Source organism: Centruroides vittatus, unplaced genomic scaffold (genome assembly GCF_030686945.1).
Source record: "Centruroides vittatus isolate TY-2023 unplaced genomic scaffold, ASM3068694v2 contig_790, whole genome shotgun sequence".
In the NCBI taxonomy this organism is placed as follows: Eukaryota; Metazoa; Arthropoda; class Arachnida; order Scorpiones; family Buthidae; genus Centruroides; species Centruroides vittatus.
This window is the reverse complement of record NW_027122510.1, coordinates 176,580-203,355: the sequence shown is the minus strand read 5'-3', so window position 1 is coordinate 203,355 and position 26,776 is coordinate 176,580. Positions and strand designations below refer to the sequence as shown.

Here is a 26,776-nt window from a genome sequence, read left to right as displayed (position 1 = left end):
AAATACTCAAGGAGCAAGTATTAGACATTTGTTGCAATATACACCAAGATTTATCAGCGCTGCAATTGCTTTACTAATTGTAAGTATCTCCTTTAAAATAAAAAGTATAATCGAATGTTTTAAACTGCTTCAAGAATTTAAGCAATAAACATGTTTTAAGTTCGACGTAAAATTGCTTAAATGGAATAATGCTATAAACAATTCCAAATTATAAAATAATATCACAGCTTTATTTTATAGATGAGAACACGACGTCATATTACTCACCCCTTTCTTTGTATTTTTCGACATTTTAACACACTATAACTCCAAAAATGGGGAAAAAACCATAAAAAAAGTATATATGTATGTGAGAAACTCTATTTTGATCTATACCTCAGGTGTCGATGAATTAAAAGTTTTGAAATTTGGCAGAGTTATCTTTTTATATGCATATTGATATTGTTCCATTTTCGTGATTGAAGGTAATGGGAGTCGAGAGAGAGAGAGAAGGTAAGTCATAAATCACATTACCTTCAAGCAGCCTGAGTGAATATTTTAGTCGTTAGTAACATCTACAATTTTTAAAAATTTAACCCTTATCTCTTAAATAAGGCTTTTTTAATAATAATTAATAATGTGAAATTTGCATCAGTGTACAATATTTTCGAAAATTTTTGGTTGTACTTGATCAGTTCAGATATAAGAGGGACGAATATAGCAATGGTACAGTATATATACATGTATATATATCTTTTAATTGAGAAATTTATCATAATTCAACAAGATCATTCGTTTTAAGCTTTTATTATTATATAATTGTTATGTATTTCTTAAATTTTAAAGCAAAATGTTAAATCTATATATTTTTTCCTAATCAGATTGAATTTTCAATGTATTTAAATTAGAGTGATTGTTTTCTACTACGATTCCAAGAAATCCATTACGTAAATGTAAATCCCATAGTCAAAGGAATAATGAATATTTTCATCCCATTTATGCCCGAAAAAATCGTAAAACGAGTAAGTAATTTTTTTATTAAATGTCAGAAATGTACAATTCACTAAAAATAATACAAAATAAACAAAAAAAAACCTTTTTAATTGTAGCCATTTTGAGTTATGTCATAAGAATTTAAGCATCATAAAACGTAGAAATATTACTTTTTGTTTAGTGACTGTCCATACATTATGTCCGTATTTTTCTTGAAATTTTTACTCGCTCTTTTTCTGTTTGAATCAGTTTACTTAATTCTTCCCCCTGTTCTGTCATCCAACAAAACTCAATCCCTTATAACTTTTATCAGTTAATGGATGTTATATACGACAAGTAGAGATAAAACATAAAATGAATTTTGAAAAAATATAATAAAATGTATATAGTAGACCCCCTATAACACGGTAGATACGTTCCGTGTTATATGAATCCGTGTTGTACGAGTCACTTAAATACATGAGCCAATCACAGCCCGTTTGCCGGGCTGTGATTGGCTCATGTATTTAAGTATCCGTGTTGTACGAGTCACTTAAATACATGAGCCAATCACAGCCCGGCAAACGGGCTGTGATTGGCTCATGTATTTAAGTGACTCGTACAACACGGATTCATATAACACGGAACGTATCTACCGTGTTATAGTGGGGCCTACTGTATACAAAAAATAATTTAATAAAATTAAACGCACGTCATCTGAACCTCAACTCTTCCCCCTCACATTGTTCTCATTTCCAGTATGGAAGTGATTTATGGACAACTGTTTACTGCTTAACTAATTGCTTGATACATTAATTTCTCCGTTATCAAATTTTAAAACTTCATGTAATTTCAGCAGCAGAAACTCTTTGCAACTTTGCAAAGAATTGTTAGGCATTTGGATGTTTCAGCAATTGAATATTATGCGCACCAAAATACCTAAATAGTATTTGTACATATTTAATGTGTAAGAGTTATTCCATAAATGTAACGTCCCGTTATTAATATTTGAAACTTATACAAGTTATATTACGAATGGAACGTGCTGTATCCATTTAGAAAGAGTTGCTGATTTATAAATTCTTTACGTGAGAATAAAATTCAGGTCAATATTTATTGAATTTTCACATAGATAAATTACAGAATTATTATAAAAATCAATTTTATACTGTTATAACGTTTGTGAATAATTTTATCATTTGTTTACAGTTGAATATACATAGTGAAGTAACGGATCTGCATAAATTTATTCATCCAGAGTATCTTCCAATTGCCTATGGAGGAAAATTATCCGATCCAGATCCAGGTGAGTTCATTGAAATATTAAAACAAAACGAAGATTCCTTCCGACAAAACGAAGAATACGTGAAAATGTATGACGAAGAGGTCAAACGAAGATTCTCCGAAGGAAGATTCAAGTATATTGTTCAAGATAATATGAATTACGAAGACAAAGTTATAAATGATGTTGAGGAGAAATTAAACCGCATCAAAGAGGATTCAGAAAATTACGCGAAACACTATGAAAAAAATGCTCTGTTCGAAGTCACGCATATGTAAGTGATGACGTTTGCATATCTTGGTGTATTACGTTTGGTAAAATTCTATATTATTATTGTTCAAGACATATACGTAATAACATTTCAAAAACATTCGAATTCTCAAGATGCCGAACTTATTTACTGTATACGAGATGATATTACTTAATAGATAAAATATATCAATACATAAGCCTATGTGTGTGAATTTTTTTTATTGTAATTGTAATGAATGGGCATGGAAAAACTATAATAAACACCAAATAAACCGTTAGTTAATTAATTTTAATGTGTTTGAGTGTATTCTATACAAATACTATACAAAAAACAGGATTCTTCTGCATCGAACGTAAAAACGATCGATAAAACATATTTGGAATCGATAGAAAACGGATCATTAAAAATTAGTCAAATGTCTTTGTATATTTCATATTCAAGATGTTGTAAATATTCATACTGTGATTTTGCCTATAAAAGTATTTGGTTAATGTTACCTATAATTCCAAAATGGCGGCTCGTCTCTGATTCCAGCGAATAGAAGAAAGGAAATAGTAAAGACGCACGTTCTTACCTAACCTAATCTATTTTAATAAATTACCATAATTATTACCAACAAAATTATTAGAATAGGTTAGGTTAGGTTAGGTTAGAACGTGCGTCCCCACTATTTCCTTTCTTCTATTTGCTAGAATCAGAGACGAGCCGCCATTTTTAAAATAGATTAGGTAACATTAACCAGATATTTTCTGATTTAATTAATTTATTTGATATTGATTGTACTTAAAAAAAAGAATAACAGTTGGAAAGAAGGTCGAAAAATTCTTGATGAGGTCAGCACACCAAAATGTTTGGAAATCCCAGATGTAAATAGTTATTACAATAGTCTGCAGCTCACATGCAATCTTAAACTTTCCTAATGTGTTTCTTAACTATATAAGAGTTTTTAGTTTGCACCAGAAGTTACGTGACTTGAAATCAAAATCTTTTCTCTTAAACGAGTTAGATACATGATTGGCATAACTCTGTTGCTAAAGGAAAAGTATGATGTACAGAAGCAAGACACTATTAGTTTGGGGAAGAAAGTATATATTTTAAATTAAAGAAGTTAAAAATATAATTAGAAACCGCAGCCCGGCTTTGTGACGTTCTCACATTAATCGTTTGAAGTTACATTTTATGTGAAGTTTTGTATTATTGAATATTTTTCGAGTAACACGCAATTGAAATATATTAATTCGAAGCCATATAATTTGTGTTACTTTTCTTTGGTTAGAATTAAATTCCTGATGTGTGACTTGCAGAAATTAATTGTGAGGTTCAAACCGAAGTTTTAAATGCGAAAACGTCTACGTCAGACGTTCAGCGCAGCTTTCCAGTAAGCCTAGAAGTTTGACAATGGCATTTGGAACGTCTTATTCTTGACGTTCCAAACACCACTATATACTTTTATGCTGTAAATATGACCCTTATGACTTTTACAGTTTTGGACTCAGAAGACCTTGAAATTCAGAAAAATAAAAAAAATTCCAGGGTTTTTTTTTCATGTATGTATGAATATCAGTCTGTGCCTTTGATACGATTATGTTTATTCCGTTTGAAGCTTAATAACACCTGTGATTTTTGTCGAAAATTTCTGAAAATTTTCAGGGAGATTTGCGTGTTAGAGAAATTGATGCGGTTAAATTTTGGCGATTAATAAGCGAGGAGGTAGAGAGTTAAAGGGGATCGTGTGTATTTCTAGTACGGTCAGACATTATGACGATTTTCCTGGTTATTCGCATTTAGAATTTTATATAAAATCGATGCCTACTTTCAAAATTAAGTTTTTCGCTATTTTATAATAATTTAAAAATATAAAACATTTTTTAAATAAAATATGATAAGAGATGGCGCTACCAGATGGCGCCGGAAAAGTTAAATAACGCGTTGCTGGATTTTTTAAAAATGTATCACAAATTAAATCGTTTAATTTATTTAAAATTTTACTTCTTAAATGTTTATGCTTTTGTTACTTTTTTTGTACAAATGAAAATAGAGACCAGATATGGAAAGCTTAGGTTAGTAGCAGGAGGGCTTGATTACCTATATACTAACGGCCATTCTAGTCTGAAAGACACGTGATTTAAATTCAAAAATTTTAACTTAGAAAGTATATACAGAGATAAATTTGGTGCAGAATTCATTTGCACTATAAACTAAGATCAGTAATATATCCCTCTATCATCCAAGGTGTGCAATATTTACGTGATTTCATATAATCTGTAATAAAAGTCACGTGAAAAATAACGTCATCATAGTAAACAAGTAATCACAGTATGAGATTCAGAGTTAAAAGTTACATTTAAATTAATTAAAACTTTAATTGTCATTTCCACTGGCGAATTAAGATACTTGGAGTCCTTAGGCTCAGAAGATGGGGTTCCCCTGTACATTATGACATCATAATAACGTGTGATTGGCGCTATTAATGCACATTGAAATATACAATTTCAATTATAAAATAACTTTATTATCTTTAAAAAAATAATCGTTTGTTTTCTTTATTCTAATTGATAATAGAAAACTTATTTTTAACAGCATCTTATAACAGATGGCGCCACACTCAATACTTTCCTATTGTATTTCTTCGATATAAATATTTTTTGCCAGGAAAGTTACGTGACTTGTTGCTTTGGCATCCTATGTCCCTAAACAAAAACTCACTAATGGCAGCCCGTTGGTAAATTCTGATGGCTAGGCGAGAACCAACGACCGACTACCCTGTATTGGTGGTGTTATTCACTAGACCAGTGTGCAGTGGCATAGAGAGGGGGATACAAGAGGGTCTATCATGCACCAGGCGGAATTCGCAGAGGGGCGCCCAAATGGTCTAAAACTATATATAATTCTGGAGGGTGGAAAGGAAATAAAAGGAATAGAAGAGGGGAAGGGGAAGGAGGAGGGGGAGGAAGAAGGAGGAGGGGGAAGAAGGGGGAGAGAGGGAAGGGAGAAGAGGGAAGGGAAAAAGCAATAAAGGGAGAGGGGGAGGGCGCCAATAAAGTGTCGTGTCCCCTCCGAAACCGAGTAAGTCTCGTCGCTTAACCCCCGATTCTCGAACGTTGTTACAATAAGTAATTTCGATTTTTTATTTAATATAGTTGAATATTCATTAGAAATATGCAGTAAAGCTTTAATTACAATTTGCAGTGACTAAATCGAAATTATATAGTTCAATGAATATTGAACTATATAATTTCGATTATATACTATATTAAATAAAAAATCGAAATTACTTATTGTAACAACGTGTGAAAATTGAAGGTTAAGCGACGATACTTACACGGTTTCCGACGACGGGAAGGTGAGTCCCGCTCAGGGGGTCAGTGGATGGCAATTTAGGAGAGCAAAAAAACGAGTGGAAAGTCGCGGATAAGTCGATAAGGTGTCGGCCGTGTTCGAGTACCCACACATATTTAATAAAAATACTATGTAAAGGATACATATACTGGATAATAAAATAATAATAATAATAATAATAATAATAATCGTAACGACAATAATCCTTAACGGAATTTCTAATAAGGAGGTTAGCGGGGTTACGCCGTACGTATTCGCGAGCAGAGAAAGGCTTTTAATCCCCTTTCTCTATCTATTCTTAACTAGACCTCGATCAACTGAGAGAAGAGAGAGTTCTACATAATAAGTCAAAAATTGACTCGCTATCTGTTGTCGTCGGCGTCAATCAGTGTCGAAGGGACGGAGGATGAAAGTTGGTCAGTCCTGGGCTAGTATCCTTGACGTCATCTCTCTCTAATGGGGGTGCGAGCCCTTTTTATACCAAATTCAAGGGGTGTGAACTGTCATACTGTCAGGATTTATACGCACACCTGTTAGTGTGTTCGTGTCTGGATCTGGCTAGTACCGACGCCGGCAATTGAGATGTTTGTTTAAATTATAAACTTAAGTACTTTGCAGAGGTAAATTTCAAATATAAATTTCTATAGATTTGACAGCTCTCACCTATCAATTAGCGTCTAGCTGACAATAATTTCTTTAATTTGGTCAACAATCTCGATACTGTATATGTCAAACGTCGCGCTGGACGAAGAACTAGGTGATTTATTGCTGTAGCCACGAGTTCCGTGCAACAAAGAGGGGATAAAAAACATCGCCCATTCCCGTCTTGTTGACTCTATCGTCTATCCAATTACTCTAATACAAACGACTATTTCTTTCTTGTTGATATAATATATATATTTTAATAATTATTTCGAAGCGATCGTTGCTGTCGTTGACCTTGGAAGGCCTCCTTAAAATTCTTACATAAAATTAAGAGGTTTATAAAAAGAGCGATACTACTATAAAAGAGAATGGGGGGTTTAGACCCTCGCAAACGTCACAATGCCAGTACTGTACATTATACGTTTACTGTTAACAGTATAGTGATGCCGATCATCTATATAACTTCACCCTAGAGAAAATCTTTAAATTGAAATAACATGACCGGTTCAAACCAGAACTTCGTATTTAGTTAATCGGAACTTCCGGCCATTATGTTTACGATATTTAGTTTCGATTTTTATCTATACACTCTATACTAACGAAGAACTGATGGACAAAACAGGAATGTATAAGTGTATTATTTCAAAATTGCAGCCATAAATTAAAATTATTGTAATAGAAACACTTCAGATTATTTTCGATGATTGTTTACTGTCAGGCATTTAGGGTTGAATTGCATTGTGCAAAAATCATCATAACATAAACGTAATTAAACCTTCTATAAGATTGCAATAAAATAGGATTGACTTACAAAGTTACAAAACTTAAAAACAGTATCAGGCAATCGATCTGCCTCTATAAAGCCGCTTTTTGTCGAAAATTTATGAAATTTCTCAAGGAGTTTGTTTATTAGGGGAATTCATACTATTAAAATTTGGTGATGAAAGGTCGAGAAAATAGGGAGATCATAAGGGTCGTGTGAATCTCCAGTAGGGTCAAACTTAATGAGGATTTTACTAATTATTAACATTTACTTGCAAAAGCTTCATTTTGAGGTTAAGGATGGGTTTCATAAAAGAAAAAATGTAAAGTTCGACCATGCTCGAGATGTGGCATACTACCCCCTTTATCACTTTTACCACTCGATCTTTAACGACCAAAATTGCATAAAATCAATCACCCTAATATGTAAAGCTCACTGCAAATTTTAGAAATTTTCGAAAAACGCATTGCAGTTATTAAGTTTCAAAGAGGCTGAAGAAAATCGTGTCTCCACACACTAACATCCATAATTACAGAAAGAATACGCCGATTTTTTTTGCATTTAAGTACCTTGACGTTTGAAGGTTTCCAGAGTCCAAAGTGTAAAAATCTTGGAGGAGTCATTTTTTGATCGATCGCCATCTTCACTGTCTGTTATATAGAGTAGAGGCGGATAAATAATATAATAAAAAACAGTTTATTTACTATTTTATTTATTATAATTTGTGCATGTAATTATATATTCATTACAGTTACATATTAACAAAATAATCCTTACATATATCAATTTAACTTTAACTTTATAACTTTATAAAAAATCTCTTGTATAATTGACAGTAAATAAGTTTGAAATACAGTATTGCAAATTCAAATATTTTTAAAATGTCATCAGTCATGTAATGTCTTGAATAATAATATATTAGATAATGTTTAAATATAATTTCATCGTACTAAATACATGAATGTATGCAAATATCGTCATTTAGAAATGTGTGACTTCCAGAAGAGTGTTTTTTTCATATTGTTTTACGTAATTTTCTGGATCTTCTTTGATGCGGTTGACTTTCTCCTCTACTTCATTCATAACTTTGTCTTCGTAATTCACATGATCCTGATCAATATACTTAAATGTTCCTACGGAGAATCTTCGTTGTACCTCTTCGTCATACATTTTCACACATTCTTCGTTCTCTCGAAAGAAATCTTCGTTTTGTTTTAATATTTCAATGAACTCACGTGGATCGGAATCCGGTAATTCTCCTCCATAGGCAATTGGAAGATATTCTGGATGAATAAATTTATGCAGACTCGTTACTTCACTATGAATATTCAACTGAGAAACAAACGAAAAAAAATTATTTACAAACGTTATAACAGTATAAAATAAATCTTATAATAAACGAGCTGAGTTTTGTTGAATGACAGAACAGGGGAGCAATTAAGTAAACTGGTTCAAACAGGAAAAGGGCGAGGAAAAATTTCAAAAAAATATGGACATAATTTATGGACAGTCACTAAACAAAAAGTAATATTTCAACATTGAGCTACGATTAAAAATGACATTTTTTTTTGTTTGTTTTGTATTATTTTGAGTGCATTGTGCATTTTTCAAATTTAATAGTAAAATTACTTACTCGTTTTACGATTTTTTCGGGCACAAATGGAATGAAAATATTCATTACTCCTTTGACTATTGAATTTACATTTACGTAATGGATTTCTTTGAATCGTAGTAGATAACAATCACTCTAATTTAAATACATTAAAAATTCAATCTGGTTAGAAAAAATATTTAAATTTAACATTTTACTTTAAAATTCAAGACATAAATTAAATAATTCGTGTAGGTTTGTATGTATTCGGAAATATGCAAATGATATTAAAATTAAATACTCATTCTTTTCTTTACATGTAGCGAAAAACTTATATTTCGGATGATTGATTTGAAATTAAAAAGAAAAAAAGAATCTGGCAAGGATTCAAGAACAGAAATTATGAGAACCAGAAAGACATTTGTCTCTGAATGATACGTTTCGGACTTTTTGCTGTAGAGCAGGCCTGGCCAACCCGCGGCCCGTCATGTTAAACTGTGTGGCCCGCTAAGCTATTAAAAGCTATCTATTAAAACTTCTGTTTCCCGTTAAGTGTATATAAAAACAATTAAATAAATGAAAATTTGTGTGTGACATTGTTATAATGCGCAAGTTCGAGTACAAACTCTTGATATAACAATCAAATCTTATTCATTTTGTATTTGTTTTACTTTTTTAAAAGCATGTTTGCCTAAATTGTGGCCTACCGAAATGCTACGCGAGATCAAAGTGGCCCGCGAAACAATTTGAGTTGGCCAGGCCTGCTGTAGAGCATACTCATAGAAACAAAACAGTTAAAGGAACCATAACTCTACCAGCGACCCTTCGCGAGATATAGCCCCCAAAATTACTCTATGTGACATATTCACTCAGGCTGACCCAACTTCAGATGTCATTCATTATCTATCTTCTATCTCTTGTTTCCCATTACCTTTAATTATCAAAATGGAACAGTATCAATGTTCATAAAAACAGTTAACTCTGCCAAATTTCAGAAGTTTTGGTTCGTGAATACCCGAAGTATATATCAAAATAAAGTTGTCACACATACATATAAACTTTTGTCGGAGTATTTTGTATTTTTGAACTTATGAAGTGTTGAAATATCGGGAAATGCAAACAAAGGGGTGAGTAATGTGACGTCGTTTTTTCATTTATAAAATAAAACTGTGATATTTTTTTTTTATAATTCGGAATTGCTTATAGCATTGTTTCATTTAAGCAGTTTTACGTCGAACTTAAAACACGTTTATTGCTTAAATTCTTAAAGCAGTTTAAAACATTCGATTATAGTTTTTATTTTAAAGGAGATACTTACAATTAGTAAAGCAATTACAGCGCTGATAAATCTTGGTGTATATTGCAACAAATGTCTAATACTTGCTCCTTGAGTATTTATAATCATAACCACTCCATTTACTTGCGTTCGATGTAAATTTAAAATTAAATCTGCTAAAAGAAAGTCAATTCGGTGTGCATCTAATATGTCCACTTTCAAAGGATCCCACCGTTCTGTAATTAAAAAACGAAATGAAATACTATCATTTCTATACATGATTATGAAGTACTGTACAGTATAGTAAACCATTGATTTAACAGATTTCCATTTAGTGGACAAAAGTTTTCCTATAGGAAAAATTTAAAATTTTTTTTGTTCGCGAATACAGTATGCTTAAAGGTTGAAATAATCGTCGACATTTGTCAATAGAGGACACTCCTATCTCGTAATTTGCGCGTGAAATCCGGGGTTTGCAGTAATTTAATTATTTTTTAAATAAAAGAAATAATTTTTGTTTCTTAAACACTACGTAGTGTAATGAATTAGAACACTTGGTGTTCTATCATCTTTATTTAGTTCAGTTGATACGCAATCTGAACTAAATAAAGATGATTGAACGAAGTGTTTGAATTCATTACACAACGTATTGTTTATGAAACAATGAATCGTAGCCATTATAAGCTATACAGCGACTTGAAAGATTTAGAGATCTTACCAATTTCTTTTAGAATAATAATTCTCCCGTGTTGATCAGGTTTCGGCAATATTCTTGTAATATTTAAAGATAAAACACTTTCCAGTTTCGATGGAAACAGATTTTTAAAAAAAGATGGATAATTTATCCTTTTAGAATGATAATTCTTCAGCAGTTGAAGTGATCTTTCTAGATTAAACTTTCTGGCACGAAGAAATGCGAGAAGAAATATATCGTCCATTCTACATTTTAATCCATTGTCATCTGAAAACAATTCAATAACGAGTTGCGTAACTTTCCTGGCAAAAACATTTAAAATTGTATGCGGCTCCATCTGTTATAATATTTTATTAAAATGTTTTATATTATTAATTAATATAAAACATTTCAATAAATTGGGAAAAACCTTAGTTCTGAACTCCTCGACCTTTTGTCCCCTCCACCTTTGAAACCCCTCGATCTTTAACCACCAAAATTTGTGTTATCATTTACTTTTTTATTGTCATACATTATTAAATAGTCATTAGCACATCGTACACATAATTTAATGCCCTCAATTTTATTCGATAGTTTATCAAAATCTTTCATGATTATTTTAGCTATTTTTGGTTGAAATAGTCACGAAATTTAATGTATAATATTGCTTATGATAATACTTATAAGTTTTTTAAAGTCTTCAAGTGCTCTTTCATCCCAGGGGAATCTTTCTATCTCCTCAGGAAACATTTTGTATAAAGAATCCATTCTATATATCCAAAAGGGTGTAGATTCTGTATCTAAAGCACGAAATAATGAGGAAAAAAACAGTGTTACCCTGAATATAATAAGAAAGTATAATTAATATTAATAACGAAAACAAAAATTCGTGTTTTGGTATTTCTATTTCAATGGATACGTCTTTTCAAAGATACGAATTTCGTACAATTTGTAAGAAAACAAATAAGTTATAAATGCTAGCAATAGTTACAAATGTCGCAATATTTAGAAGAATATTCACGAATGGTGTGTAATTTCAAAGTGCAGTAGAGCATCGTTATCCGACCCCCGATTAACCGACTTATCGGTTAACCAACCGCGTTCTAGTCGGCAAATTCAAATGTCCGCTAGTGATGTGGCGCTACGATATTTGGTTATGTCTTGGCTACTTTAATATTATTTTTGTTACATTTTTGCATGTTTTAGCTCGTAGCACTGGCTCGACAATAAAAGGGAGGATAGTATTTAAACCAGGCACAAGCCCACCGGTGGGCGAGTGAACTCCGTCTCCGCTCATTTCTGGCGAAGACCAGACCCTAAACACCGGAGTTCGATCGGAGGTTCGAACCTCACTCGGACGAGTTGGCAGCAGGAGTTTTTCCGGGTTTTCCTTTTTGCATATGACGCCTGAATAGGGGCCAGCTTCCCCCCAAGTCCTCCCGGAAGGCACTTCTATCTCCCTTTCTCGCGGGGGCCGTCTCCTATAAGGCCGACTTTGGTCGCGTCCGTGACCTCTCCTCTGTCTTCTCGGATTGGCTGTCTTCTATAAGGCCGACTCTTCCGACTCTGTTCTGTTCCGGCGTAAAGGCCTGAGCAGCCGCAGACGCCTCTAGAATACGAATACGAAAGCAGGCACAATACACTATACTAATAGTGTATTTTTTCATACTTTTCAGTTATCCGACCAACTCCAGTTCCCAATTAAGTCGGATAACCGATGCTCTACTGTATTTATGTCGTAAATTAAGTGTTAAATGCTCTCAGAAAGACGGATAAACGTACAAATTACTAATATATTTTTAAAATTAGGCTGAAATTATTAGTTAAAACATCTTACCTGTTCTGTTAAAGGCGAAATCTTCGAATAAGATAAAACTAGTTTTAAACATGTGACTAATATTAAACAATAATATATGTGATATAAATACGTGAGAAGAATGCACGAATATTTTTCTTTTTGTAAATTTCATTTTACGAAAACAATTATAGAGAAGGAAAATTTCAAATCAGGAAACTTGAATTGCTGTAAAGTCACGCAAACTTTGAATATAATTATAACGAAATAAAAGTAAAATAAAGTATATTTAGCTTCGGTTGCGTGAGGATTGATATATTTTTATTGAAAACTACTCGAAAAATATATTCAATAATATAAAAATTCGCATTAAATGTGGCAATTAAAAAAATAAAAAATCTAGCAATGAATTGTGTATAATTCTCCCCAAAAATGTTTTCTCTCGAGTAAAGTCGAATTTATTCGAAAATACAAATGTGCTTACATGTACTGTACCTAACGTTCTTCTTGACGAAGTTCAAAACACGCAGGTTATTGTGGAGGGCGTGCATGGCCAACATTATAACAGAAACATCAAGAAACGTCTAGTCTCTTCAAGGACCTTTTATCGAACCTTCTGTTTACTTTGCTAATACAATTAATCTACATCTGTATCTTATATTTTCCATTTTAGATTTAATACAGTTCGGGTAGTTAGTTGTGTATATGCTTCGTTTATATCGTCGTGTTGTTTTGTTTCTTATAATAATAATCTTATGTTATCAGGTATCTATCTACATAAATTAAGTTCCTTCGGTTACTTTTCGACTGTTGACATGTACGAATAAGCCTTGACGACAATAAAATGGCTGAAAGAAAGTATCAATTGTAACGAAATACATCCGTGTCAAGGACCCTAATTTCATCTCTTCTATAAACTCCCACATCCTTTAACGGATCTGGATGAAATTCCGCACAGTTACTCTCTGGTAACCTGCACTACCTTTTAAAGAGTTTTTGGAGTGTTCGACAGAGCAGGGTTTTTTGTTATTGATACTACTAATTAATCACGATACGCAACAGATGTTCAAACGCTTATGAAGACTATAAAAGTTGGCAAGGTTTTTTCTATGATTTTCCTGAAACTCGTATATGTGTTGTGTTACATAAAGAAGGAATTCCGATAATTTCAATTATATTGAAGGTAGTGTTTGTATGTGAGGCCATCTGTTACGAAATTTTATTAAAAAATAATGCTTATGTTTTTAGTTAGCGCGTAAAGACAAATGTCGTATTTTTGGTCTACTGGCAAGTCTCTATGTGAATTGTGAATGCCAATAACGAGTAAAATTTCCACTCGAGGTTTGATCGCTCAAATTTAATTGATTCCGTACACCAGAAAAGTTTTTTTTCTGGTTTTCTTTTGAATTTTTCAGTTTAGGAATCTCAAAATGTCAAGATATGTAATAAAACCCACTGGGTAAAATATAGCACTCTTGCAATACTTTCCTTGTTTTAATATTTATATGTTATAACAGAACGAAAAGTAATATGTCTCACTGAGCCTAAATTCGTTCTGTAGGAAAGGTCATGCTGTGTTTTATGCTGTGTAGGAAAGGTCATGTTGTGTTAAAAACTGCTTCTTGTAAGCCATAAAGGCTTACAAGAAGCAGTTTTTGACCGAAAAATCAGGCTCAACAACTCGCCTTTCATCTTACACGTAAATTTGCCTTCTGTTACAGGTTAATGAATTGCTCAAATCGGCTTCAGTAGACTACAGATAACTCTTACCTAGCCAACACTTATTATTATTAGGTTAATATTACCTATGGTAGCGAAACATGGCAGCCCTTCCGGTAATCTCGACGGCATGAGTTTTTAGAAATGCAATGTAGATGGCGCTTATCGTACCGATGAATTTGAATGTAAATAAGCATTTAAACATGTGAATAACATTAAACAATATGTTATATTATGTAAATTATATTATGTGAGAGCAACACAGGAACACTTTACTCTTTGTAAATTTCATCTATAACTTGCAAAGGCAAAATAATCACTAATACCAACAACTTCAAATCAAGACATCTGAATTAACTGCAGTAATTAAATGCAAACTTTAAATGTAATTCTAAAGAAACAATAACAACAAAAATATATTTAGCTTTGATTGTGCGGGAATTAATATAATTTAACTACGAATTACTCGAAAAATAATTAATAATAGAAAAATTCGCATTTTTCTTGCATAAAATACTGTACTTGTTCAATAAACACACCAGGAATCTTCAAAATTGCTTGTGGCGCCATCTGTTATAAGATATCATCGAAAAAATTTCATCATATCAATTATAACAAGGAAAACAAGGAAAGTATTGCAAGAGTGCTATATTTTACCCAGTGGGTTTTATTACATATCTTGACATTTTGAGATTCCTAAACTGAAAAATTCAAAAGAAAACCAGAAAAAAAACTTTTCTGGTGTACGGAATCAATTAAATTTGAGCGATCAAACCTCGAGTGGAAATTTTACTCGTTATTGGCATTCACAATTCACATAGAGACTTGCCAGTAGACCAAAAATACGACATTTGTCTTTACGCGCTAACTAAAAACATAAGCATTATTTTTTAATAAAATTTCGTAACAGATGGCCTCACATACAAACACTACCTTCAATATAAATGAAATTATCGGAATTCTTTCTTTATGTAACACAACACATATACGAGTTTCAGGAAAATCATAGAAAAAACCTTGCCAACTTTTATAGTCTTCATAAGCGTTTGAACATCTGTTGCGTATCGTGATTAATTAGTAGTATCAATAACAAAAAACCCTGCTCTGTCGAACACTTAAAAAACTCTTTAAAAGGTAGTGCAGGTTACCAGAGAGTAACTGTGCGGAATTTCATCCAGATCCGTTAAAGGATGTGGGAGTTTGTAGGGGAGATGAAATTAGGGTCCTTGACACGGATGTATTTCGTTACAATTGATACTTTCTTTTAGCCATTTTATTGTCGTCAAGGCTTATTCGTACATGTCAACAGTCGAAAAGTAACCGAAGGAACTTAATTTATGTAGATAGATACCTGATAACATAAGATTATTATTATAAGAAACAAAACAACACGACGATATAAACGAAGCATATACACAACTAACTACCCGAACTGTATTAAATCTAAAATGGAAAATATAAGATACAGATGTAGATTAATTGTATTAGCAAAGTAAACAGAAGGTTCGATAAAAGGTCCTTGAAGAGACTAGACGTTTCTTGATGTTTCTGTTATAATGTTGGCCATGCACGCCCTCCACAATAACCTGCGTGTTTTGAACTTCGTCAAGAAGAACGTTAGGTACAGTACATGTAAGCACATTTGTATTTTCGAATAAATTCGACTTTACTCGAGAGAAAACATTTTTGGGGAGAATTATACACAATTCATTGCTAGATTTTTTATTTTTTTAATTGCCACATTTAATGCGAATTTTTATATTATTGAATATATTTTTCGAGTAGTTTTCAATAAAAATATATCAATCCTCACGCAACCGAAGCTAAATATACTTTATTTTACTTTTATTTCGTTATAATTATATTCAAAGTTTGCGTGACTTTACAGCAATTCAAGTTTCCTGATTTGAAATTTTCCTTCTCTATAATTGTTTTCGTAAAATGAAATTTACAAAAAGAAAAATATTCGTGCATTCTTCTCACGTATTTATATCACATATATTATTGTTTAATATTAGTCACATGTTTAAAACTAGTTTTATCTTATTCGAAGATTTCGCCTTTAACAGAACAGGTAAGATGTTTTAACTAATAATTTCAGCCTAATTTTAAAAATATATTAGTAATTTGTACGTTTATCCGTCTTTCTGAGAGCATTTAACACTTAATTTACGATATAAATACTTTGAAATTATACACCATTCGTGAATATTTTTCTAAATATTGCGACATTTATAACTGTTTCTAGCATTTATAACTTATTTGTTTTCTTACAAATTGTACGAAATTGGCATCTTTGAAAAGATGTATCCATTGAAATAGAAATACCAAAACACGAACTTTTTGTTCTCATTATTAATATTAATTATTTTTTCTTATTATATTCAGGGTAACAGTGTTTTTTTCTCATTATTTCGTGCTTTAGATACAGAATCTATACCCTTTTGGATATATAGAATGGATTCTTTATACAAAATGTTTCCTGAGGAGATAGAAAGATTTTCCTGGGATGAAAGAGCACTTGAAGACTTTAAAAAACTTATAAGTATTATCATAAGCAATATTATACATTAAATTTCGTTACTATTTCAACCAAAAATAGCTAAAATATTCATGAAAGATTTTGATAAACTATCGAATAAAATTGAAGGCATTAAATTATGTGTACGATGTGCTAATGACTATTTAATAATGTATGACAATAAAAAGGTAAATGACAACAAAAATTTTGGTGGTTAAATGTCGAGGGGTTTTTTTTTTTAACTCTTTCCGTTCTGTGGGCACTAAGAGGGCCTCTTTTAGAAGACTTATTATGGGTTCGGCCAGGCCCACAATGGGGCAACCGGGTGGTGAGGGACGGGGCCCGACATATCCGAACGGACCACCCCCCGAAAAATTCCTGGGGATTATTCGACCCGTTCGGATTCGATCCCGGGTCCCCCAGAGCGGTAGGCTGCCACCTTGACCGCTCGGCCATCCGGCCTAATGTCGAGGGTTTCAAAGGTGGAGGGGACAAAAGGTCGAGGAGTTCAGAACTAAGGTTTTTCCCAATTTATTGAAATGTTTTATATTAATTAATAATATAAAACAGTTTAATAAAATTTTATAACAGATATAGCCGCATACAATTTTAAATGTTTTTGCCGGGAAAGTTACGCAACTCGTTATTGAATTGTTTTCAGATGACAATGGATTAAAATGTAGAATGGACGACATATTTCTTCTCGCATTTCTTCGTGCCAGAAAGTTTAATCTAGAAAGATCTCTTCAGCTGCTGAAGAATTATCATTCTAAAAGGATAAATTATCCATCTTTTTTTAAAAATCTGTTTCCATCGGAACTGGAAAGTGTTTTACCTCTAAATATTACAAGAATATTGCCGAAACCTGATCACCACGGGATAATTATTATTCTAAAGGAAATTGGTAAGGTTTTTAAATCGTTCAAGTCGCTGTATAGCTTATGAAGGCTACGATTCAAAAATTATATGAGTAATGTAATTCAAAATAACATTATGTTACCAATATTTTATTTTTTAATGTGATATAACAGTTTAAAAATTATTGCTTTCGATAATCTGAAACCGTGTTCTGACACATCATTATTTCATAAACATTACATTATGTAATGAATTCAAATACTTCGTTGTATCATCTTTATTTAGTTCAGATCGCGTATCAACTGAACTAAATAAACATGATAGAACACCAAGTGTACGAATTTATTACACTACGTAGTGTTTAAGAAACAAAGATTATTTCTTTCAGTAAAAAATCAAATAAATTACTAGAAACCCTAGATTTAACGCGAAAATTAAGATATAGGAGTGTCCTCTATTGATAAAAGTCGATGATTATTTCAACCTTTAAGCATACTGTATTCGCGAACAAAAAAGATTTTAAATTATTCCTATAGGAAAACTTTTGTTTTATAAATAGGAATCTGTTAAATCAATGGTTTACTGTACCGTACTTCATAATCATGTATAGAAATGATAGTATTTCATTTCGTTTTTTAATTACAGAACGGTGGGATCCTTCGAAAGTGGACATTTTAGATGCACATCGTATTGACTTTCTTTTAGCAGATTTAATTTTAAATTTACATCGAACGCGAGTAAATGGAGTGGTTATGATTATAAATACTCAAGGAGCAAGTATTAGACATTTGTTGCAATATACACCAAGATTTATCAGCGCTGTAATTGCTTTACTAATTGTAAGTATCTCCTTTAAAATAAAAAGTATAATCGTATGTTTTAAACTGCTTCAAGAATTTAAAATTTGCAATTAAGCAATAAACGTGTTTAAGTTCGACGTAAAACTGCTTAAATGGAACAATGCTATAAAAAAATATCACAGTTTTATTTTATAGATGAGAAAACGACGTTATATTACTCACCCCTTTGTTTGTATTTTCAGATATTTTAACACTCCATAAGTCCAAAAATACAAAATACTCTGACAAAAGTTTATATGTATGTGTGACAACTTTATTTTGATATATACTTCGGGTATTCACGAACCAAAATCTTCTGAAATTTGGCAGAGTTATCTGTTTATATAGACATTGATACTGTTCCGTTTTGGTGATTAAAGGTAATGGGAGGCGAGAGATAAAAGATAAATAATGAATGACATCTGAAGTTGGGTCAGCCTGAGTGAATATGTCACATAGAGTAATTTTGGGGGCTATATCTCGCGAAGGGTCGCTGGTAGAGTTATGGTTCCTTTAACTGTTTTGTTTCTATGAGTATGCTCTACATCAGGCCTGGCCAACCCAAATTGTTTCGCGGGCCACTTTGATCTTGCGTAGCATTTCGGTAGGCCACAATTTAGGCAAACATGCTTTTAAAAAAGTAAAACAAATACAAAATGAATAAGATTTTATTGTTATATCAAGAGTTCGTACTCGCACTTGCGCATTATAACAATGTCATACGCAAATTTTCATTTATTTATTGTTTTGGTATACACTTAACGGGAAACAGAAGTTTTAATAGAGAGCTTTTAATAGCTTAGCGGGCCACACAGTTCAACATGACGGGCCGCGGGTGGCCAGGCCTGCTCTACAGCTTTGTCAAGGTCCGAACCGTATCATTCAGAGCCAAATGTCTTCCTGGTTCTCATAATTTTTGTTCTTGAATCCTTGCCAGATTCTTTTTTTTTTAATTTCAAATCAATCATCCGAAATATACATTTTTCGCTACATGTAAAGAAAAGAATTAGTATTTAATTTTAACATCATTTGCATATTTTCGAATACATACAAACCTACACAAATTATTTAATTTATGTCTTGAATTTTAAAGTAAAATGTTAAATCTAAATATTTTTTCTAACCAGATTGAATTTTTAATGTATTTAAATTAAAATGATTGTTTTTTACTACGATTCAAAGAATTCCATTACGTGAATGTCAATTCAATAGTCAAAGGAGTAATGAATATTTTCATTCCATTTGTGCCCGAAAAAATCGTAAAACGAGTAAGTAATTTTACTATTAAATTTGAAAAATGCACAATGCACTCAAAATAAGAAAAAGTATGTTATTTTTTATCGTAGCTCAATGTTGAAATATTACTTTTTGTTTAGTGACTGTCCATAAATTATGTCCATATTTTTTTGAAATTTTTCCTCGCCCTTTTCCTGTTTGAACCAGTTTAGTTATCCCCTCCCCTGTTGTCATCCAACAAAACTCAGCTCGTTTATTGTAAGATTTATTTTATACTGTTATAGCGCTTGTAAATAATTTTTTTCGTTTGTTTCCAGTTGAATATTCATAGTGAAATAACGAGTCTGCACAAATTTATTCATCCAGAATATCTTCCAATTGCCTATGGAGGAGGATTACTCGATTCCGATCCACGTGAGTTCATTGAAATATTAAAACAAAACGAAGATTTCTTTCGAGAGAACGAAGAATGTGTGAAAATGTATGACGAAGAGGTACAACGAAGATTCTCCGTAGGAACATTCAAGTATATTGATCAGGATCATGTGAATTACGAAGACAAAGTTATGAATGAAGTAGAGGAGAAAGTCAACCGCATCAAAGAAGATCCAGAAAATTACGTAAAACAATATGAAAAAAACACTCTTCTGGAAGTCACACATTTCTAAATAACGATATTTGCATACATTCATGTATTAAGTAGGATGAAATTACATTTAGAACATTATTTAATATATTATTATTAAAGACATTACATGACTGATGACATTTTAAAAATATTTGAATTTGCAATACTGTATTTCAAACTTATTTACTGTCAATTATACAAGAGATTTTTTATAAAGTTATAAAGTTAAAGTTAAATTGATATATGTAAGGATTATTTTGTTAATATGTAACTGTAATGAATATATAATTACATGCACAAATTATAATAAATAAAATAGTAAATAAACTGTTCTTTATTATATTATTTATCCGCCTCTACTCTATATAACAGACAGTGAAGATGGCGATCGATCAAAAAATGACTCCTCCAAGATTTTTACACTTTGGACTCTGGAAACCTTCAAACGTCAAGGTACCCAAATGCAAAAAAATCGGAGTATTCTTTCTGTAATTATGGATGTTAGTGTGTGGAGACACGATTTTCTTCAGCCTCTTTGAAACTTAATAACTGCAATGCGTTTTTCGAAAATTTCTAAAATTTGCAGTGAGCTTTACATATTAGGGTGATTGATTTTATGCAATTTTGGTCGTTAAAGATCGAGTGGTAAAAGTGATAAAGGGGGTAGTATGCCACATCTCGAGCATGGTCGAACTTTACATTTTTTCTTTTATGAAACCCATCCTTAACCTCAAAATGAAGCTTTTGCAAGTAAATGTTAATTAGTAAAATCCTCATTAAGTTCGACCCTACTGGAGATTCACACGACCCTTAGCATCTCCCTATCCTCTCGATCTTTTATCACCAAATTTTAATAGCATCAATTCCCCTAATAAACAAACTCCTTGAGAAATTTCATAAATTTTCGACAAAAAGCGGCTTTATAGAGGCAGATCGATTGTCTGATACTGTTTTTAAGTTTTGTAACTTTGTAAGTCAATCCTATTTTATTGCAACCTTATAAAAGGTTTAATTACGTTTATGTTATGATGATTTTTGCACAATGCAATTCAACCCTAAATGCCTGACAGTAAACAATCATCGAAAATAATCTGAAGTGTTTCTGTTACAATAATTTTAATTTATGGGCTGCAATTTTGAAATAATACACTTATACATTCCTGTTTTTTCCGTCAGTTCTTCGTTAGTATAGAGTGTATAGATAAAAATCGAAACTAAATATCGTAAACATAATGGCCGGAAGTTCCGATTAACTAAATACGAAGTTCTGGTTTGAACCGGTCATGTTATTTCAATTTAAAGATTTTCTCTAGGGTGAAGTTATATAGATGATCAACATCACTATACTGTTAACAGTAAACGTATAATGTACAGTACTGGCATTGTGACGTTTGCGAGGGTCTAAACCCCCCATTCTCTTTTATAGTAGTATCGCTCTTTTTATAAACCTCTTAATTTTATGTAAAAATTTTAAGGAGGCCTTCCAAGGTCAACGACAGCAACGATCGCTTCGAAATAATTATTAAAATATATATATTATATCAACAAGAAAGAAATAGTCGTTTGTATTAGAGTAATTGGATAGACGATAGAGTCAACAAGACGGGAATGGGCGATGTTTTTTATCCCCTCTTTGTTGCACGGAACTCGTGGCTACAGCAATAAATCACCTAGTTCTTCGTCCAGCGCGACGTTTGACATATACAGTATCGAGATTGTTGACCAAATTAAAGAAATTATTGTCAGCTAGACGCTAATTGATAGGTGAGAGCTGTCAAATCTATAGAAATTTATATTTGAAATTTACCTCTGCAAAGTACTTAAGTTTATAATTTAAACAAACATCTCAATTGCCGGCGTCGGTACTAGCCAGATCCAGACACGAACACACTAACAGGTGTGCGTATAAATCCTGACAGTATGACAGTTCACACCCCTTGAATTTGGTATAAAAAGGGCTCGCACCCCCATTAGAGAGAGATGACGTCAAGGATACTAGCCCAGGACTGACCAACTTTCATCCTCCGTCCCTTCGACACTGATTGACGCCGACGACAACAGATAGCGAGGCAATTTTTGACTTATTATGTAGAACTCTCTCTTCTCTCAGTTGATCGAGGTCTAGTTAAGAATAGATAGAGAAAGGGGATTAAAAGCCTTTCTCTGCTCGCGAATACGTACGGCGTAACCCCGCTAACCGCCTTATTAGAAATTCCGTTAAGGATTATTGTCGTTACGATTATTATTATTATTATTATTATTATTTTGTTGGGTTAAGTTAGATATACTCGGTTAACACCGGTGGCTAAGTACTATGCCGGACCAAAGTCAAGGCATAGTAACCAAAACAGAAATTAAAGAAGTGTGTCAGTGTGTGTGTCTGTATTCAGGAATTTTCTCACAATATGACATGTATTCAATATAGTGGCCTTTTGTAGAGTGATGTATGTGTTTCTATTCAATTCTAATGTGCCCAGGCTTTTGTGTAGTGTGTGTGGTATGACACCTGTAGAGGAGAGAACTACAGGTACAATAAGCACCCCATCCATCCTCCACAGATGCCTTATTTCCTGGGCGAGTTCTGTGTACTTGCTAATTTTTTCAGTGCATGCATTTTGTATATTGTGAGTGTTTGGAATGGATATGTCTATAATGTATGTGATTTTATTGTGTTTGTCAATGAGTGTGATGTCTGGTCTGTTGTGGTAAATTGTTTTATCTGTGATTATGGCTCTGTCGTAGTACATTTATTATTATTATTATGGGTTAAGTTACATATACTCGGTTAACACCGGTGGCTAAGTACTATGCCGGACCAAAGTCAAGGCATAGTAACCAAAACAGAAATTAAAGAAGTGTATCAGTGTGTGTGTCTGTATTCAGGAATTTTCTCACAATATGACATGTATTCAATATAGTGGCCTTCTGTAGAGTGATGTATGTGTTTCTAGAGTGATGTATGTGTTTCTGTAGAGTGATGTATGTGTTATTATTATTATTATTATTATTATTATTACCAGTATATGTATCTTTTGTATAGTATCTTTATTAAATATGTGTGGTTACTCGAACACGGCCGACACCTTATCGACTTATTTGCGACTTCCCACTCGTTTTTTTGCTCTCCTAAATTGCCATCCACTGACCCCCTGAGCGGGACTCACCTTCCCGTCGTCGGAAACCGTGTAAGTATCGTCGCTTAACCTTCAATTTTCACACGTTGTTACAATAAGTAATTTCGATTTTTTTATTTAATATAGTTCAATATTCATTGAACTATATAATTTCGATTTCGTCACTGCAAATTGTAATTAAAGCTTTACTGCATATTTCTAATGAATATTGAACTATATTAAATAAAAAATGGAAATTACTTATTGTAACAACGTTCGAGAATCGGGGGTTAAGCGACGAGACTTACTCGGTTTCGGAGGGGACACGACACTTTATTGGCGCCCTCCCCCTCTCCTTTATTGCTTTTTCCCTTCCCTCTTATCCCTTCCCTTTTCCCCCTTTCCCTTTACCCTTCTTCCTCCCCCCTTCCCCCGTCTCCATTCCCCCTTCCCTCCTCCTCCCCCTTCCCTTCTGCCCCCTCTTCTATTCCCCCCTTTTCCTTTCTACCCTCCAGAATTATATATAGTTTTAGACCATTTGGGCGCCCCTCAGCGAATGCCGCCTGGTGCATGATAGACCTTCTTGTATCACCCTCGCTATGCCACTGCACACAGGTTTAGTGAATAACACCACCAATACAGGGTAGTCGGTCGTTGGTTCTCGCCTAGCCATCAGAATTTACCAACGGGCTGCCATTAGTGAGTTTTTGTTTAGGGACATAGGATGCCAAAGCAACAAGTCACGTAACTTTCCTGGCAAAAAATATTTATATCGAAGAAATACAATAGGAAAGTATTGAGTGTGGCGCCATCTGTTATAAGATGCTGTTAAAAATAAATTTTCTATTATTAATTAGAATAAAGAAAACAAACGATTATTTTTTTAAAGATAATAAAGTTATTTTATAATTGCAATTGTATATCTCAATATGCATTAATAGCGCCAATCACACGTTATTATGATGTCATAATGTACAGGAGAACCCCATCTTCTGAGCCTAAGGGCTCCAAGTATCTTAATTTGCCAGTGGAAATGACAATTAAAGTTTTAATTAATTTAAATGTAACTTTTAACTCTGAATCTCATACTGTGATTACTTGTTCACTATGATGACGTTATTTTTCACGTGACTTTTATTACAGATTATATGAAATCACGTAAATATTGCACACCTTAGATGATAGACGGATATATTACTGATCTTAGTTTATAGTGCAAATGAATTCTGAATTAAATTTATCTCTGTATATACTTTCTAAGTTAAAATTTTTGAATTTAAATCACGTGTCTTTCAGACTAGAATGGCCGTTAGTATATAGGTAATCAAGCCCTCCTGCTACTAACCTAAGCTTTCCATATCTGGTCTCTATTTTCATTTGTACAAAAAAAGTAACAAAAGCATAACATTTAAGAAGTAAAATTTTAAATAAATTAAACGATTTAATTTGTGATACATTTTTAAAAAATCCAGCAACGCGTTATTTAACTTTTCCGGCGCCATCTGGTAGCGCCATCTGTAATCATATTTTATTTTAAAAAGGTTTTATATTTTTAAATTATTATAAAATAGCAAAAAACTTAATTTTGAAAGTAGGCATCGATTTTATATAAAATTCTAAATGCGAATAACCAGGAAAATCGTCATAATGTCTGACTGTACTAGAAATACACACGATTCCCTTTAACTCTCTACCTCCTCGATTATTAATCGCCAAAATTTAACAGCATCAATTTCTCTAACACGCAAATCTCCCTGAAAATTTTCAGAAATTTTCAACAAAAATCACAGGTGTTATTAAGCTTCAAACGGAATAAACATAATCGTATCAAAGGCACAGACTGATATTCATACATACATGAAAAAAAAACCCTGGAATTTTTTTTATTTTTCTGAATTTCAAGGTCTTCTGAGTCCAAAACTGTAAAAGTCATAAGGGTCATATTTACAGCATAAAAGTATATAGTGGTGTTTGGAACGTCAAGAATAAGACGTTCCAAATGCCATTGTCAAACTTCTAGGCTTACTGGAAAGCTGCGCTGAACGTCTGACGTAGACGTTTTCGCATTTAAAACTTCGGTTTGAACCTCACAATTAATTTCTGCAAGTCACACATCAGGAATTTAATTCTAACCAAAGAAAAGTAACACAAATTATATGGCTTCGAATTAATATATTTCAATTGCGTGTTACTCGAAAAATATTCAATAATACAAAACTTCACATAAAATGTAACTTCAAACGATTAATGTGAGAACGTCACAAAGCCGGGCTGCGGTTTCTAATTATATTTTTAACTTCTTTAATTTAAAATATATACTTTCTTCCCCAAACTAATAGTGTCTTGCTTCTGTACATCATACTTTTCCTTTAGCAACAGAGTTATGCCAATCATGTATCTAACTCGTTTAAGAGAAAAGATTTTGATTTCAAGTCACGTAACTTCTGGTGCAAACTAAAAACTCTTATATAGTTAAGAAACACATTAGGAAAGTTTAAGATTGCATGTGAGCTGCAGACTATTGTAATAACTATTTACATCTGGGATTTCCAAACATTTTGGTGTGCTGACCTTTATAGTAACATTAAAAATATATTTTTATAAGCAAAATCACAGTATGAATATTTACAACATCTTGAACATGAAATATACAAAGACATTTGACTAATTTTTAATGATCCGTTTTCTATCGATTCCAAATATGCCTTATCGGTCGTTTTTAAGTTCGATGCAGACGAATCCTGTTTCTTGTATAGTATTTGTATAGAATACACTCAAACAAATTAAAATTAATTAACTAACGGTTTATTTGGTGTTTATTATAGTTTTTCCATGCCCATTCATTACAATTACAATAAAAAAAATTCACACATATAGGCTTATGTATTGATATATTTTATCTATTAAATAATATCATTTCGTATACAGTAAATAAGTTCGGTATCTTGAGAATTCGAATGTTTTTGAAATGTTATTACGTATATGTCTTGAACAATAATAATATAGAATTTTACCAAACGTAATACATTAAGATATGCAAACGTCGTCGTTTACATATGCGTGACTTCGAACAGAGCATTTTTTTCATAGTGTTTCGCGTAATTTTCTGAATCCTCTTTGATGCGGTTTAATTTCTCCTCAACATCATTTATAACTTTGTCTTCGTAATTCATATTATCTTAAACAATATACTTGAATCTTCCTTCAGAGAATCTTCAGTTTATGCAATTTTGATCGTTAAAGATCGAGTGGTAAAAGTGATAAAGGGTGTAATATGCCACATCTCGAGCATGG

At 32.5% G+C, this 26,776-nt stretch overlaps 3 protein-coding genes across 3 annotated transcripts in view; 1 reads left to right on the top strand and 2 right to left on the bottom strand.

Moving 5' to 3' along the window:
- LOC136981733 (alpha-tocopherol transfer protein-like) overlaps positions 1-26,776 on the bottom strand; it is a 149,082-nt gene that overhangs the window by 39,790 nt on the left and 82,516 nt on the right. The window lies entirely within an intron of this gene.
- On the top strand, positions 17-2,772 carry LOC136981719 (clavesin-2-like). Its single transcript, XM_067278068.1, has 3 exons — positions 17-79; positions 888-1,001; positions 2,161-2,772. The coding sequence occupies exons 2-3, from the start codon at positions 957-959 to the stop codon at positions 2,509-2,511; spliced, it is 396 nt and encodes a 131-aa protein (XP_067134169.1). The 5' UTR covers positions 17-79; positions 888-956; the 3' UTR covers positions 2,512-2,772.
- On the bottom strand, positions 8,215-10,196 carry LOC136981729 (clavesin-2-like). The gene is made up of 3 exons (XM_067278075.1): positions 10,143-10,196; positions 8,867-8,980; positions 8,215-8,565 (listed from the first exon to the last, which is right to left on the bottom strand). The coding sequence occupies exons 2-3, from the start codon at positions 8,909-8,911 to the stop codon at positions 8,215-8,217; spliced, it is 396 nt and encodes a 131-aa protein (XP_067134176.1). The 5' UTR covers positions 8,912-8,980; positions 10,143-10,196.